General features: G+C 32.5%; 4 protein-coding genes and 1 long non-coding RNA gene across 7 annotated transcripts; 3 read left to right on the top strand and 2 right to left on the bottom strand.

Moving 5' to 3' along the window:
- The first annotated feature begins 29 nt into the window (after positions 1–29).
- Positions 30–4639, top strand: LOC124434619 (UDP-glucuronic acid/UDP-N-acetylgalactosamine transporter-like). The gene is made up of 14 exons (XM_046984511.1): positions 30–631; positions 1241–1274; positions 1355–1441; positions 1626–1693; positions 1768–1839; positions 1935–2003; positions 2203–2273; positions 2342–2373; positions 2491–2583; positions 2740–2807; positions 3195–3273; positions 3367–3449; positions 3630–3709; positions 4025–4639. The coding sequence occupies exons 1-14, from the start codon at positions 522–524 to the stop codon at positions 4039–4041; spliced, it is 963 nt and encodes a 320-aa protein (XP_046840467.1). The 5' UTR covers positions 30–521; the 3' UTR covers positions 4042–4639.
- Positions 4581–11031, bottom strand: LOC124434609 (single-stranded DNA-binding protein 3-like). The gene is made up of 19 exons (XM_046984499.1): positions 10893–11031; positions 10606–10678; positions 10449–10510; positions 10135–10219; positions 8768–8869; positions 8604–8681; positions 8490–8513; positions 8369–8422; positions 8098–8176; positions 7836–7900; positions 7078–7127; positions 6772–6811; positions 6349–6391; positions 6167–6237; positions 6046–6085; positions 5878–5909; positions 5610–5693; positions 5334–5372; positions 4581–5044 (listed from the first exon to the last, which is right to left on the bottom strand). Exons 1-18 carry the CDS (start codon positions 10991–10993, stop codon positions 5358–5360), a joined length of 1098 nt encoding a protein of 365 aa, XP_046840455.1. The 5' UTR covers positions 10994–11031; the 3' UTR covers positions 4581–5044; positions 5334–5357.
- Positions 11032–11114: 83 nt separating this feature from the next.
- On the top strand, positions 11115–14592 carry LOC124434631 (ubiquitin-like-conjugating enzyme ATG10). 3 transcript variants are annotated; one of them, XM_046984520.1, is made up of 7 exons: positions 11115–11181; positions 11790–11915; positions 12335–12463; positions 12628–12739; positions 13207–13304; positions 13394–13491; positions 13972–14592. In XM_046984520.1, exons 1-7 carry the CDS (start codon positions 11164–11166, stop codon positions 14081–14083), a joined length of 693 nt encoding a protein of 230 aa, XP_046840476.1. In that variant the 5' UTR covers positions 11115–11163; the 3' UTR covers positions 14084–14592. The 3 variants fall into 3 exon arrangements, with proteins under 3 accessions (XP_046840476.1, XP_046840491.1, XP_046840484.1); XM_046984535.1 differs by lacking the exon at positions 11790–11915 and having other exon boundaries at positions 11133–11181; XM_046984528.1 differs by lacking the exon at positions 11115–11181 and having other exon boundaries at positions 11218–11915.
- Positions 13662–15316, bottom strand: LOC124434655 (protein SMIM7 homolog). The gene is made up of 5 exons (XM_046984541.1): positions 15220–15316; positions 15091–15132; positions 14912–14964; positions 14606–14696; positions 13662–14439 (listed from the first exon to the last, which is right to left on the bottom strand). Exons 1-5 carry the CDS (start codon positions 15249–15251, stop codon positions 14424–14426), a joined length of 234 nt encoding a protein of 77 aa, XP_046840497.1. The 5' UTR covers positions 15252–15316; the 3' UTR covers positions 13662–14423.
- An 86-nt stretch (positions 15317–15402) lies between these two features.
- On the top strand, positions 15403–16812 carry LOC124440190. The gene is made up of 3 exons (XR_006946601.1): positions 15403–16090; positions 16372–16461; positions 16545–16812. It is a non-coding gene; the product is annotated as an uncharacterized LOC124440190 (long non-coding RNA).
- The last annotated feature ends 1 nt before the right edge of the window (position 16813 follows it).

Raw genomic sequence — 16813 nt, 5'->3', positions numbered from 1 at the left:
GGGGTTAGGTGGGGTTTTAAAGTGGTTAGAGTTAGACAACAATTAGACAACAAGATTTATGTAGGGTGGGTTCTTCCCAATTAATATTTTTCATCTGTTGTGTCTGGGAAGGATTTAGGCGTATCTTCAATTATTAAACCACGATAAATGTTGAAAGTTTGCACACTGACCAGTGAACTGTCTCCGACTGGTTTTGCATGAGCTGTTACATATACTAATAACATCACGTAACTTAACATTTCAATTTAATTTTTAGAAAATCATTATTCATTATAACTTTTTGAAGAGCTAAGTGGCTGTATGATGATCATTAAAAACAGTTTTTGTTTTTATTAATTATTGAATTGCCCTGGAGAAACGTAAATTATTCAAGATTTTCAATATAGGCGTCTGTCAACAAAGATTCCACGTTGACAATGTCACGGTGATTTCACCATAGGTACATCAGGTTTTACAAACGTCTACGACTAACCATGACAAACTTGAAAACGTAACAAGAAGCTCTGACGGACATTCTTCAAATGGATTTGGAAAATATATCCACGACGAGAAAAGTGCTTGCTGCCGCATTATATGGCTCAACATCATTTTTTATTGTAATTGTAAACAAGAATGTTTTGACGGCACATGGGTATGTATTTTGATTTTTTACAATTTGACTATAGGTTGTCTTACATTACTGTTATGAATGAATTTGCCAGAACTATGGATAATTTGCATTCATTGAGTTTTCAAAATATACGATGGTTTTGCTTTAAAGAAATTGCCATTTAAAATTCAAATGTAGTAGATTTGAAATATTACCTGAAATATTTTCATGCTAAAGTGATATCGTATTACCGGTAAACAATTTTCAGTGGAATTCTTCTCACAATGTCACCTTGGGTACACAATGGCAATAAATTTTAAGTGGCAAAAATCTTCCGAGATTTTTCTTGTGGAGGGACAGACAGATTCTCATGTATTGAATACAATGAGCAGTAATTTTTTTGTAAAGTATTTTCATTCATCCATTTTTTCCTGCATTCTTCTCAGCATGCATTCTTCCTTGCAAAGACTTTTATTTGAAATATTTTCTGACAGTTATCATTGTGATTGCTTGCATCATGTGTCAATATTCAGATACATACAACAAAAGTAAATAAAAAGGTCCATGTATTAACTCATGAAAAAGCAGAAAATTGTTTGAATCTTAACATCCTTTGATTAGAGTTAACAAGAATTGTTTTTACTAATATAGTTTTCCATCCTTCCAGTTTGTTGGTCTTGGACAGGTTTGTTCATGTGACTTGATTACTGAATAATGACATATTTCTTTTTAATAAAATGTAAGACATTTTTTTTATTCTTTTAGATGGTTGCCATAATAGCTATTCTCTTCACTGCCAAGAAGTTGAAAATTATTTCTTTTCCAGATTTTTCAGTAGAAATTTTATGGAAGGTAGTTAATAATAAAGTGCAGGCTTGTTTTACCTTTGGTCTAATTTCAGACAATACTTCAATTTTGCATCTGGAGTAGGAATCCATTTCATAAAATTTCCTTTGTGGAAATTAACTTGAGAAGCATAGCCAATCCACACATTTACTCCCGATATGTAAACTTCTGAGCATTCATTTTCTTATAGGTTTGGCCATTGCCTTTGATTTATATTGGGAATCTTGTGTCTGGCTTGGGAAGTACAAAAAAGTTAAAGTAAGAGGATGCTCGACCTTTGGAATTTCAATTTTAATGAAATATTACAAATAATAATGTTATGATCATTTCAGCATTCCAATGTTGACTGCATTAAGAAGATTTAGTGTATTGATGACCATGGTTGGGGAAAAACTAGTTTTAAAGCAAGTAATATTGTATACATGGTTATATATACAGCCACAGGTTGTATATTAAATCAACATTACAATAACAAAGTCAACTCTGAATTCCTTTTTAGGAAAGAAGCATCAAGATCTATACAGTTTACAGTTTTCTTGATGATTACAGGTGCACTTATTGCAGCAAGGTAAGATTTTAGGTATTCATACTTTTTTCCTATTCAAAACAATGTTAATTTGTTTCATATTCTGAAAAGATTACCCCGCCATGTATCAGAAGTGTTTTGTTAAAGTTAATATAGTGTTTTGTCCATAAAACGTATTGTTAATATAGCGTTTTCCCATAAACTTTCACTTATATTGGTTCTGGCACTTCATTTTTTCCAGTGATGACTTAGCGTTCAATTTTGTTGGTTATGCCTATGTCTTAGTAAATGATTTTTTTACTGCTGCTAATGGTAAGAGTTTACATTTAATGGTGATGAAATTCAGCCTTGTAAAGTTTGTTCTTCTTTGCATTTTTTAGGTGTTGTAGTTAAAAAAAAACTTCATTTGAAGGTATGTGATTCTTACTTACAATTTCAAAGATTCATGATTTGTTTTGAAGGTTTTATTTTTTGTTGCTTTATCATTGCACATGTACATATTATACATGTTCAAGTCTTTTGCATTAAGGATTTGGGAAAATATGGCCTTCTCTTCTACAATGCGATTTTGATGATTGTACCAGCAACAACTATCACATATTTCACTGGTGATTTAGAAAAGGTTGCCTTTGATATCTGTAAATAACGAAAAGTGATTTTGAACTTTGAAAAAGTTGCCCATTTTTTTGACAAACGTGACATTTTGATTTTTCCTTCAATTTCTAAGTTTCTTTCAATTTTGTTTCATGTTATAATGTTAAGGTTCTTTCTTATATAGGGTATACTGTATGAAGATTGGTTTAATCCATTTTTCATATTACAATTTTTACTTGCTTGTGTCATGGGGTGAGTGAAGTGATGTTGTACCTACAAGGGACGAGTTAAAGACGCGTTAGAGATGTCTTGTGTTGTGTTTTTTTAAATATCCATAGAAATTTTACTACTGATAACATAGCAAAGTGCATTTAAAATGACATAAATTTTTTAATTCACTTGTGTTGGTTCAATTCTTTCAAGATATATTACGATGACGTCATTTGTATAACTAGGGAAAAGTAGTTTTTAAGAAAAGTTTGTTTTAAAATCAATAAAGTAAATGTTGTTAGAAAACGTTTACACAAATGTTAAATTTTTCTTCATTGTCTTCATTCAGCAAACTGTGTAGTAAAATTTCGTTTCGTAATCACTTTAAATGCCTGAGCAACCTTTCTAAGCTCAAGTTTTACTCTTTAGATTCATATTGATGTATTCGATTGTGTTATGTACTGCAGTGAATTCTGCTCTTACAACTACAGTGATAGGATGTTTGAAGGTAAATCATTACCCTATGATAAGACCATGTACAATGTTTTATGCTCCGCGGTGTTCATACGTTCGTTCATCATTTCACAAAATTTTATTTTAGAATATACTTGTCGCGTATGTAGGTATTTTTGCATATGGAAATTACCAATTTAGTTGGTTAAATTTTCTTGGTCTTAACATCAGGTATGTATTTAAAGTTAACTAACAAGTAATAGCTTACTCACGTTGCACAAATGCTCTCTGATTAAGTTTAACGTATTTGAAGTTTATCTGTTTTAGTTTATATTTCATCTTTATTCTCGAACGAGAACAATTCCCGAAAAAAACTATCACAATATTATTAGCTATATTTTTATACTTTAGCATTGTTGGTAGCATTGCGTATTCGTACATTGCATTCACAGAAAAAGAAGCTGTTAAAACAGATATTTCCGCGAACAAAGGTATTATACATAAATTGCAACTGATACTCAAAAAAGTAGCTATTAGGTAAAGACCAGCACATTGAAATCACTTTATCACCAACTTAGATAATCCTTTTAGATCTTTTCGAAAGGAAAAGTACTTGACCTAAACGGTATCGACTTACTACTCACGACAATCGTTGTAATATTGCTGACATAGCAAAATGAAATTCACCGCCTAACAACCAGCTCTATTTTAAAGTTTGTTCTCCTGAACTACTTTGTAGGGCTATGTACGTACATGCTTGTTACTCACTTTAATATTTTTACTGAACTGTTTATATTTTATTCTAGAAAATGGTTCAGTTTAACGAAAGGGAATGACGTCTCTCGCTGTGTAAGAGCAGACCGAGTGACGGGTTCATTTGATTTAAGGAAACGTCACACCAATTTGTTCCATTAATGAAAATTCTGATATATCTTGTGTAAGCTGAAGTGTTATGTTCTTTCCTGAAGAGCTGACTTCATGTGGAAAACACAAGGTGGAGGAACAATGTCGTCGATTTCGGGAAATTTCACAGCAAGATTTTTTCTATTTACATTCATCATTTTACATAGTTATGTACGGTAATTTTGGCTCGTGTGATTTAAATAACACACACAACGATTTGTTTCTTAATTTATCATGAAATTCAACGGACAAGATTTTTTCACCCAATGCAACAACATAGAAAAGATAAGATCTAATTTTGTAGATGAAATTTTCAACATTTTTAACCATTAAGGATTTGAAAAAAATCTGAAAAAAATTATCTGTGAAGCTGGAAGTATTTAAATATTGTTAGATTGTTGGTAGTGTTGCAACAAGTATGGATAGTCTAATATTACGCTATTTTTTATCACTTTGAAATCATTTAACATAAACATGTAATTTGGTGGAATTTTACAGTACATACGATTTATATTACAGTTTTATTCATAGTTTCATTCTCGAGCTGCGTCTTTACCAGATATGATTAAATACAGTAAAATTTACAGTAAAATTTAATGATGAAACGATTACATTTTCAATCATTACTATGTTAATATATATTATAGACCATATCAAAACATAACTATACAACAATAAATAACTGTAAAACTATAACTGTATTTCATCTTATCTGGAGAATAAGACCTCTCAAGCTTGGCTTGTATTGTTTACACGAATGAACACATTTTAATTCTCCTTTATTTTGTTTTGTCAAATCAGGAAAAAATCCTGTGCAGACACGCACTCTTTCGCAAAGAAGAAATCCAATAATTTATTCCAGGACATTTTCAAAACTTTCCACGAATACGAGTCCCTGCCAGTGAAGCACACCTCGATTCAAACTAAAAGAAAATAATCATGTGGACTTTAGTTAGTTACACATACATGACCTTAGACGTGATAACGACTTAAAAATTCAGAAACTCGTTGCAATAGGAAGAGTATAGTTATTAGTAACTATGTTTGTAAGTGAATTGAAAAGCACTGGCGCATGACTTTTTGAAAAAAACTTGTAAATACATGATTTGAGTATGCGATAAGCAAACAGAACATATGTAGCTGGAAACTTTTTGCATCAAAAACACAAATCAATGTATAAAAAATTTCAAATGAGAAATTACATAAACCTACCCATACGAACGATTACATTCACTCTTAGCTCGGAAAACCCTGTAACGAAGGAATACAAGCAACGCATTAAATATCAATTTACCATCATCGCATCATTTAAATTAATGATTAAAGTCATCGATATTGCATTGTGTAAAATATATGAAGCTGGATTTAGATTCAATAAACGCTCTTTTTTTGGCCTAACAAATAACTAGTTGACCAATGGCATTTTTGCCACTGTAGTAAAACAACTTTGACACATCTTCAAGTATGATTTGAAAAATTTATGCATACCCCATCTTGGCTAAAAGATAGCATGTTACTAAAATCATTTGTGTCCCCACCAGGAGTTCCAGGACCATGGTCGTTGGGTGGCTCCTAATGAAAATTCAGTTGTACGTAGTTCAAACAAATAAAGACAGACAGTTCACTAGTATAATTCAACCACAATTTACACTTATTTGCAATTTAGTGGCCAGCTTTGACAGAGAGAGAGAGGGATGTGACACATACACTAGTTATAATTAAGCAGAGTTTAAAAATACGAGTAAAATAAACTTACTTTCGGTAAACCATCAAGATCTTGTTGCGAATCTAAACGCAAATCATTTCAAATTGTTTTACAAGCTGTGCGGATAAACGTCTTGCAAAAAGGGCCCTGGTCAACGTATATGAATAAATCAACTCAAACACTAAAACTGACAATTATTTACAGTTTTAATATCATTACCAATTCCAAGTCCGGGATCGGGTCCTCCTCCTATGCCAAACTACATTAAACATTCAATAATAATTTTTATAAAGAGAACAAATAAACTTTGCCATGGACGAAATGTTCAAATTACACATACCGCTGACATGTTTGCGCCGGGAACAGTTTTCATCATAACATTATACATATCACCACCAGGTGTCGGAGTGTCTAAGGGGAATAAAAACAAACTAAAATATAGTTCAATCTCGCAGTAATAATTAACTTATCAAGGTTGCTCGTTTAAATTTATGCAGTCTTTAAGTTAAACAAAATACTAACCTGGAGTTCCAGGCATCATTGGAGTACCAGGTGGACCATTGCCCTGCAATTAAAGCAACAAAATTAAGGTGAGAAATCACTTCTGATTCCGTACTCGACTGATATTAGCAATCTCGTTACAAATTTACAAGACTGTGGTAAGAAAGCACTGGCAGTTTCGCATAAATTAGTTTTGACAATGGCGTAACTATTCCGCAAGTTTGCTCCTGCAATATTTACTCAATAGATTTCTTAAAGAAACGTTAATTGATGATCTGAAATTTACATAGCAGGACCAAATTTGAGGGCTAGCTACACCATCGACAATAAAACAGATATATATCTTGGCTCATAACAATTTTACACAATCGTATGGAACGAAAGCACCAGTAGTTTCGTTCTCAAGCTTATTTTCTAATGGACACAAAATTTTGATTAACTTACCCCGGTACTTGTAGTCGGATTCCAACCTCTTCCGCTAGGTCTATATAAATATTAATTTGAATTTGAGACACATCGACGAATATTTCAATCGAGCTTGTGTTAACTTGGTTGTTTTAACTTTAAACTTGGAGCATACTACATTACAGATGCTTTTTTTCATACCCTAGCTTTAAGTTGTATTTAGCTACTAAGGAATTAAATGCTCTGTATTTTCAATAATTCAGTTAAAAGTCATGGATACGTATGGTAACCTGCAATTTTGCATGATATCAGAGATATAGTTAAAATTCAACTTTAAAAACTCACATAGTCATTGGTGGTCCAACTGGTGCGTTTGGTCTCATTGACGAGTAACCCTATTGTTAATCAGTAAATTAAAAATATGATAAGAAAATGGCAAAAAACCAATAATATATTCACCAATGGCTATTCTAAGTTGCAGCATTAACTACTGTCTAACTAGATGAACAATAAAGTAAATGGTTTGAACCCAGGAGTATTGTTACATGTTTGTAGATGTAGATTGTCCAGGGTGGTATAGTCCTGAGAAGGACTGTTTTTGTTGTTGTTGACTGACGTTTCGAAAACCTTAGCAGTAGTCATCTTCCAAGTTTGACTCGACCACAACAAAAACAGTCCATCTCAGGATTATACCAACCTGGACGATAGATGAACAACGTCATGCTACACAGTAAATTCTTATGACATTTCCACCAAGTGTACCTTAGTACTAAGTGTCTTCAATAGGGTATGATGAATTTTTAACTTTTACAAAGGAATTATTTCAGAAAACAGATGTTATTAGTTTGTAAATCTTCTTTTCATGAATGTTATTACATTTTACAGCTACACAACTCACCAACTTATGAACATCTTTTAAAAAACCTCTCCAACTATTTTTTCAAAATGTTGATAGCCAAATATTTATTTAAGTAATTTAGCAAATGTTTTCACCCAAGAAATTTATCATTGACAAAAGATGTAAAAGAAAACTACGGAACGTTTTTGAACCAATTTTTGAAAGATTAATAAAATATAATGTATAATATTACAATAATACATACATTTGGGCTTACAACAGGCATTCGTGGGGTCATTCTTGTAACTGCATTCATGGGTGGACCTGCAACTATTAGGCAACATGACCGTTTAATTTCATTGCAATAAAAAATTCACCATTGGAAATTCTTATGCACGTCTATTTTTTAACATGCTATTAACTAATTTAGCCTAAAACTTTATTGTATTATGTGCACATTTCCAAAATTTACTTCTTTAGAAACATATCATACAAACTGTGCATGTGATTATCTTTATGCTACATACCTCCAAATGCTGGTCGACTAGGATCCATTGTATTTGGTAATAATGGCTGTGCACCAGGTACTCCTGTCACCCCTACAGGCTAAAATTTATTAAATTGAGTGAAGCACCCAGGGATTTAAAATAATTCACCAATTATCAAAAACACAGAAATGATGGGAAAGATAAACTAATATTTAGTGTTCTTCATGCTTGTCATCTACTTGATATTGGTCATAGAGTATAAAAATATTATTTATTTCCAAGTTAAAGAAACAAAATCATATATATGAACCTGTCCTGGTAGTCGTACAGATGATCGTGATTGATATCTTTGAGGCATAAAGTTCTAAAACAAATAAATAATATATTATTTAGGGCATACAAAATAATTTATATTGAGCAAATTTTCTTACCTGAGGACCCATGAAACCAGGGTTCTAAAGTAAAAGTAAAACGGCAATAAAGTTTCAACACGTAGAAATTAGCAAAGAAAGTGAGAATCCATATCATGTGCACATTGCTCTTACTGGTTGCCCTGGCATGAATCCGGGAGGTGTTGGTCCACCATGATGCGGTGAAGGTTGAGGTCCTTGAGATGAACTGGACTAAACAATGAAACATAGTATATCACTAAAATCATTTATGTTACTTTATTGACACTAATCATTTATAATTTGTTGCATAAACTTACTGTGAAATAGCCAGGCATTCCTGCTAAAGTTGCTGGATTTTCATTGGCCATTTGTGGAAAAGGTGGTGAAGGTACAGCTCCGGGTTGCATGTTTGGAATCACCTAAAAATGTATATTTCACATAAAAAATAAAAATAAGCATTTATTATGGCAACATCAATCACACTAAAAGACATTAAATGTGTAAAAATGCTAACAGCTGCATCTACAATGAAAAACAAAAGAAAAGATTTTTATTCCACTATTTTCAACATGGTACAAGCCTCGTGCCTTTATGCAAAAACGTCATAAAAAACACGACAATAAGAGAACACCTGTCGCCTATAGCCAAGGAACAAAAGATTTTGAAAATTATTCAAATGCAAACATGAAGAGAGTGTCAAACATAAAGAGAGCACGTTCTGTTTTTGAAAAGTTTTCCTCCAAAATGACTTGTTAAATTAGGAAACTATTGCACAATTTATTTTATGAAACGTAAAATATTCCAGCGACGTGCTATACTGTTCGATAAAAGTATGCTGTTTTCTTTCCATAAACTACAACAGTACGTCGAAAGTTTTTGTCTCGAACCATAACATGCAAAAACCATGAATCTTTGTAAAAACAGAAAAAAAGTTTACATGGCGATAAAGATTATTTCAACAGTTGCACAAGGTTGAGCAACTTAGAAGAAAGAGATAAAGGAAAACAGTTTCATGGCAAATTATTTTATCTCGCTGCTACAAAATTATACGCAATATGCTTATTTTAAGTCCAAGTGACATGCTATACAATGGTTCACAAAGAAATCCAGTCTTGTAAATTACAAGTTTGTCAAGTGGCTTGTCAAAAGAAATTTGAGCATGCAAATTTCACTTCCGTTGTTGTACAAATTCAATACACAGTTGAAACATTTTTCAAAAAAATTCCCCCTAACTTCAGTCAAATTTCTTCAAAGCAAGGTCGACAAATGACTGTTTACGTCTCGAAAAAGGTGCATTTATTATAAATGACGACAACTGCGTAACATATTTTGTACGTAAATTAAACTGTCTTCGTCAGAGACACGATCATCTCGTCCTCGACCTCGTCGCATTTTAACACGTGATATTGATTTTTTCATAAAATGACTTGTTTTATTACACAACCAGACGTAGGTGAGAAGTTTGATTTGTTGTACACTTCGCAACCAAAATAATGCTCTAGGCTCTATTGGCCAGCTGCTTTGGTTCATTCACGTGGATTTTTGCTCTTCCGCTTCCCGACAGGTCAAACAAAGAACAAAAATGCAGTATCTTCCAATTCGTGTAAAGTTTAGATAGAAATAATGGTATTTGTAGCAATTACTTAAGCTATCTCTTGATGTTCGTTTTCAGTACAATACTCACATAATCATGAAAGGCCTTGGCTTCACTTGAATGATCAAAACTTTCTCTTCTCTCTGGCGAAGCACAGTAAAGATCCCAAAACACACTAGAATGCCATGTTGTTGAAAATAAATAAATGAGAATTTTGACAAAAGCTTTCAGCTGTACACAAAATAAAACTGGTTCGAAAACATAAATTCTGGCAATTCTATCCAAACTATTTCCAAGACTCAACATGACAAGTTGCAATATTAAAACATGTTTCAATTATGCATATTGAATGGCAGTTGTACACACTATCTGCAAGAATTAGAAGTACATATTTAAAAACATACCACCACCACGAATGAAGAAATCCCGGAGGTTCCCCAAGAGTTATATTTTTTTCCCAACGAATCTATAGAACAATACTGACAATTAAATGTCTGCCAAGTGTATGGAACTCAGGGAAAGCGGGGTTTTAGCTTTGCTACGGTCAAAATTTAAACGAACCTCGCTGAGAAACGTTTGGGCACTCTTTTGTGCGCCGACATGAAGTAAATATTCATATACATACAATGCAAGTCTACAAAAATATAAACACTGCGGTAACTGGCGGACAGTAATGTCGAAATATCGAACGCATTCATAAAATATACAAAATACGGCGGGAATTAATCTATCACTCAAGAGCCTATAGTGAAAAGAACCGACACATCAACTACACGTCATCTAGTGTTTTTGATGTTGCAGAAATAAGCCTGTTCACTCAAGAGATTAGTAATTTCAATGGCGCTTACTTTTCTCTCGCCTGAGCGTCCGACGGGACAGTATTCGTCTTGCCTTTTGAGAACATGCTGTGCCGGCCTGTCAACGTAGGATCAGTTGATAGCTCCATCATGATCGAAACGAACGCCGCCGAACCCAAGGCCAATGTACCATGACAACGATCACGATCGCTTGTCAAAAGAAACATTCTAATTGGTTCATATGAACAAATCGTGATCTTGATACAATAGACACATTCAATACTGCTTCCGTTACGAGTTTGCACAATGTAGTAGACATTGAATGTGGTGTTATCAAATGGTGCGTATTTATCTTGAAAATTATTGACATGTTTATCGGAATTATATATTGATAGAACCTATTAAATTGAGAACTACTTTATCGAATTCGCAAGTACTGCAGAAAAGATTTCATTTGAGGATATTTCTTGTTTATATGCAATTATGCATGCAAGACTAGAATATCTGTCTCTTCAGACAACGCGAATGTGCAGTTCGTACAATTGCAGTATTATAACGATTGATAATAACAAAAACTCCTACATTAGAAACACTGTATATAATGTAAATGTTGAAACTGACTTTTAAAATTGCAAGCCATTTAAGCATGCAGATCAGTTGATTCTACTTTTGATGACAAACAATACGATTAAATAACAATATGGTAAAGTTATGAAAATTTGTATTTTTACCTATTTCGTTGAAAATATACATACATACGCCATTGAACTGATTGAGACAATTATGACTATTAACTCCCCTTCCATTATTGCCCTTTATGTAAATGACCATTAATCACTGAGGTACAAAGAGGTATAAGCGATCGTGGAGTAATTTAAAAGTGCAATTACGATAACTATTGATGATTTAATGCACTAATAACTTTCCAAATTTTTCAATGGCATTCAGTACACAACCATGACTTCCCAGACGAGAGATTACAATATCAGTTGGGAGCAGTTTAATGATGCAATAGAGAAGTTTATTGACAAGTCTGAACTCTTCAATTTAAATTGGTCAATTAAAAATGTTGAGGTTAGAGAAATATTTTTCTCGCAAATGGCTTTTCTTACAGATTATACAAAATTTGTAATACCTTCATTCATTTTTTCTTATGTTGCAACGAATTAACTTTTTTATTGCATACATTGTAAAATATTTATCCATGAATTACATTCCAGTTAAGGTTTCTCATGTTTATTTTTGGTAATTCCAAACAATATTTTTTGCAATACCATAGATATTTGGTAATAATGAAATATCTTCTGATAAATATCTTAAACTTTCCTAACATCATTCCTTTTTTAGAAATTAGTTAATAGAATATTTTGAAAGAAATTATATGCAATAAGAAAGTATTTTGAACTGTGAACAATTCATTAAATATAAATTAATTTGCAGGTAAACATTTCTTAATTTTCTACCACATTATCATATAACATATCATTTTTTAGACCCAACCGGATGTCAAGTATTTAAGTAAACGAGAAAATATTTCAATGAAAATAAATAACCAAACAAAAACTGAAAGAATAGAAGATGAATTGGAGGAGGATTACAAAAATATTTTGACAGATGATGGTGTAAGTTACGTTTTTTACAATTAACATGCTACACCTAAATTGGCTTTACCCTCCCACATGAAATTTCCAGTTAAACTTGGAATGTGTACCCTGACAGTGTTTAGATTAAATACTACAGAGTCAAACATTGGCATTATATGGACTTAAATTGTATAACTTTGTAGGTATACTTGGGTGCAACAGGTGAAATACCTGATAGTGTTACATTTGAGTATCATGTTGTGTACAGTTACAGCTATAATGTTCCTGTTCTGTATTTCTCTGCATGGAAACAAGGTTAGTTATTGAGATGCCCCATTCAGAACACCTATAGTTTTAAAGTGATACAAAACTAAATTTGTCCACATTTGGAAAAGTGCCTGCTGTTGGTGCATGGAGTGTACATTCCTCAAAAAACTTTGTAGGGATCTACATTTACTAATTCTTGTAGTGTCTATATTTTGTAGGAAAGCTGAAAATTTTAGCTGTACCAACTTTCTTTGCCTCTGTCAGTTTATGGAGTAAAATTTATACATATATTTCACAAAGCTTGGGGGGGAGTCCCTCTCCTCCTAATGCCCTGTCTAAGAGCCATTGAGACCAACATTCACAATAATCAATCACAATTGAAATGAAACAAGATCTAGAAGTACATTTGTTTGATTGATCGATAGCTGTTGTGCTATCATGACATCAAATTTTTAATCTTTTAAAAATTCACGAAATTCATTTTGTTACTTATTTTATGTTTGTGAATTTTGTAGATGGAAAACTTCTTTCACTGGAAAATATATGGGAAAATGTACCATTGGTTCATAGAGATTTCTTAAAATATGACAAGTGGTCATTTATAACACAGCAGGTTTTTGATAATTTCTTCAACATATATTCATTTTAAATAAAACAAGAGCCAAATAATGTATAACCAAATTTAAAAAAAAATTTCTTCAGGAGCATCCAATATTGGGTCGACCATATTTTCTAGTTCATCCATGCCATACAGCAAATTTGATAATGCAGCTACTGATGAATGTACCAGATAGTAAAAGGTGACATTATTAAAATTATAAATCACACAACAAAATTTTATGTCCCTACAACATTGCAGTATAATGTCACTGGTTGCGTACATCAGAAATTGAAAAACAACAATAAGATTGAAAACAGATGTAAATAAACAGTGCACAAAAGTTGACTGTTAAGTTACTGTTCAATGTGATTTAAGTAAGAAAATTTTTATTTCATTAACATACTATCATGAGTCCGGCTAAGTCTACATACATTGTCATTTTCTAAGATATATACATAATATTTTTATTGAACAAAACTTCAAAAATGAAAGAAGACTTTGGTAGAAACAGATTATGCACAACTGTTTAAAATTTCAAGATTGAAATGCTAAAAAAACTTCAAACATCCTGTACTTTTCTTGCAGGTTTTTTGAAATACTGAGGGAGAATTTTTACCATGCATTGACAGTGAAAAGTAAAATGGTATATCTGAATTAGTATTCTTTTTCAATGTTATAGAGACAACCTTTCCTATTTGACAACATGGCTGACTGCAGTAGGTCCAACTGTTGGACTTCAACTTCCATTGGAGTTTGTCATTGCAGACTATCCCAGCAGTATATACAAATAATAAGGTTTTATTCTTAAATAATAATGAAGTTGAACTAGAATTTTAAGGCACAAAGCAACCCAAAGATACAAGCATATGAAAGCGCTATGTCACAAAATTTTTAACAACCATGTTAAAATAAGAAATTTGTCAAGTGGAAGGCATATATTTCCTTATGAGAAAAATATACGCCGTAAATATTTATATAAACTCCCAAGAAATCCACCATCTATGTTACATACTAAGTGTATTGAAGGCAAGATCACTAATTAGAATTAACTAGTCCCAGATGAAGATGATATCATGAGACCATTAGAGAATTTGCTTGTATGTACTTTAAATGTCATTTATTTAATGTTCATCATGATCCAAAGAAGCTGCAAAAAATGCAATTAAATTAATGACAGAAACATTGCATGACAAATGTCTTTAAAAGCAACAGAGTTGCATAAACCATTGCATAAATCATTTGCTGCCATATGAAATACTGTACATAACAATCAAAACATAAAAATATATTTCAAATGTTAGATTTATACTCACATAATCATACATATCATCATGGCTACATTCCAAATACCAATAAATGTCCTGAAGAATCGTATATTTTGAAGGAAATCGCGACTTTTGTCAACTACAAATTACAATAACAACATTTTTTCGTATAATTTGTAAATAAAGAACTTCCTATGATGTTATGAGCTAAATATTCTTGCAATTTACCGAACGGAGTTCGCAATGTAATTTTACTGTGTTCTGAAAGTGCTTTCCTAAAATTCCGGGGCTTTTTAAACAAAATTTACAACTGTCCAAGCCATAATTAAATTGGAATTTCAACAACGACATCACCTAAACTTGGTTCATCGACGTCACCAAAATTTTCTGTAGGATCCCTCTTCTTTCTTTGAAAAATACATTCAATCACTAATCAAATACAACTTCAAATACGATACATTTCGTGAATTGCTCTAGCCAGTACGTATGTAGCGCAATACCTGTATTAAATCAGCGAAAATTTAATTACTTACAATTTAAAATTGAGCACAGCACAAGCATTTATCAAGAGAGTCCTGTGGTTGAAAGACATAAATATTAAAAGATTCAAAAATCTATAACAATCACAGGTTTAGTAAAAATATTAAAAAAGTAACTCTTACCCACAAAGTAAAATATCGGATATTAGAGCCATAAAGAAAAGTGATATATATTTTGTACCATTAAATTACTGAAGTAAAAATAAAGATTAAAGAAGGATGAGTCGGGGGTTGGGTCCATATGTTGCGTAGAGTCGGGTAGCAAGCAAGAGGTCTGGGAGCTGTTATCTAAAACACGAATGGCGGATTTTTTAGTTACTATTGGTTATTATTGGTTATATTTAAAAATTATTATTCGATGGGCGAAGGAAACAACATGTATTATTTACACTGTCATCGTCAGCCTCTGTAATCGACTGTCAACGGTATCAACGATCATCTATAGTTTAATACCTACTGTCTGTCTGTCACCTGTATTAATCTGTTCTTTAGCTCCTGACACCTACTGTAACCTACCGTAATCCATTGTCATCTGCCCCATCTTTTCTGTCTGCTGCTGTAACTCACCGTCACCTATCGTCATGTACTGTCACCACCTCACCTGTAACCTACTGTCCTCTATTATAGTCGATCTACTATCATCCACTATCACCTTCTGTAACCTTTCGTCATCTAATATCACCTAGTGTAACCTACCATCACCCAGTGTAATCTACCGTGACCTAATGTAACCTACCGTCACCTGATGTAACCTACAGTCACCAACTGTCATGTACTGTGAATTTCATTTTACTGTTACCTACTTACTAAATACTACTGGTCCACCATACCAAAAGAAATTTACTTTCTATGGAGGATCAAGATCTAATGCTACTGTCAGCATTATGACAACAAGAATCTTCCAGGCTGTACAAATACTTTCTTTAATTCCTGCAGTTGATGTGCTGGTAATCATGATAAATCTCCTTGCCAGCTAATTTTTAATTGTTTTTCAGTAAGTTATTTCTTATTAACCATAGTTAATTGATACTATGAAAATTGTTCTATAACATTTTAATCTAAGCACCATGTTGTTATAAACGACAATCTTCGATGGTTCTATAAACACATAGATAGTAAAAACATCTATTTCCCATCTTACACAAACCCTGCATCAACTATTTTTCTTCAACAACTTGCAAGAATATATTCAGCCTGGTAAATGTATTTAAAAATGCGTCGTGAGTGAGTTCCGTATGATTGTTTGTCGTACTGATATGTCTGGTTGTTTGTTAGGGGCCAAAATCATTGGATCAAAAAGAATTTGTTACTGTAGTGCTTTCCATTTGTGCAAAACTTCGTTTGCTTGCGACAAAAAATTTACGGGTTCGTTCTTAGCATATGATACATGTGCAATTGTAGACTAAACTTTTCAATCTACAATCATCCTCTTTTGCATTATATTTCAGCGTCGGCATTCTATGTCGAGCTATCCCATCTTAACCTCAATCTGCCCGAACGTGTAACTGTTATTCTACCTGTGCATATTTCCTTTGTCTGAAACAATGCAGCCAGAGTACCACATACAAGGCGAGAGAAGGCGAGAAGGAACAAGCAAAGAATAATTGTGACAATATGAGAAGGAGAAAGAAAACCATTCAAGAAATCATATTATTCTATTTCGTTGCTAATTAAGGAGTAAAGATTATTTTGTATCTATGAATTGATTGAATTATAT

The sequence above is a fragment of the Xenia sp. Carnegie-2017 genome, unplaced genomic scaffold (assembly GCF_021976095.1).
Source record: "Xenia sp. Carnegie-2017 unplaced genomic scaffold, XeniaSp_v1 HiC_scaffold_1, whole genome shotgun sequence".
NCBI classification, from domain to species: domain Eukaryota; kingdom Metazoa; phylum Cnidaria; class Anthozoa; order Malacalcyonacea; family Xeniidae; genus Xenia; species Xenia sp. Carnegie-2017.
The sequence above is the reverse complement of the archived record's forward strand: the minus strand, read 5'-3'. Positions and strand labels throughout refer to the sequence as shown.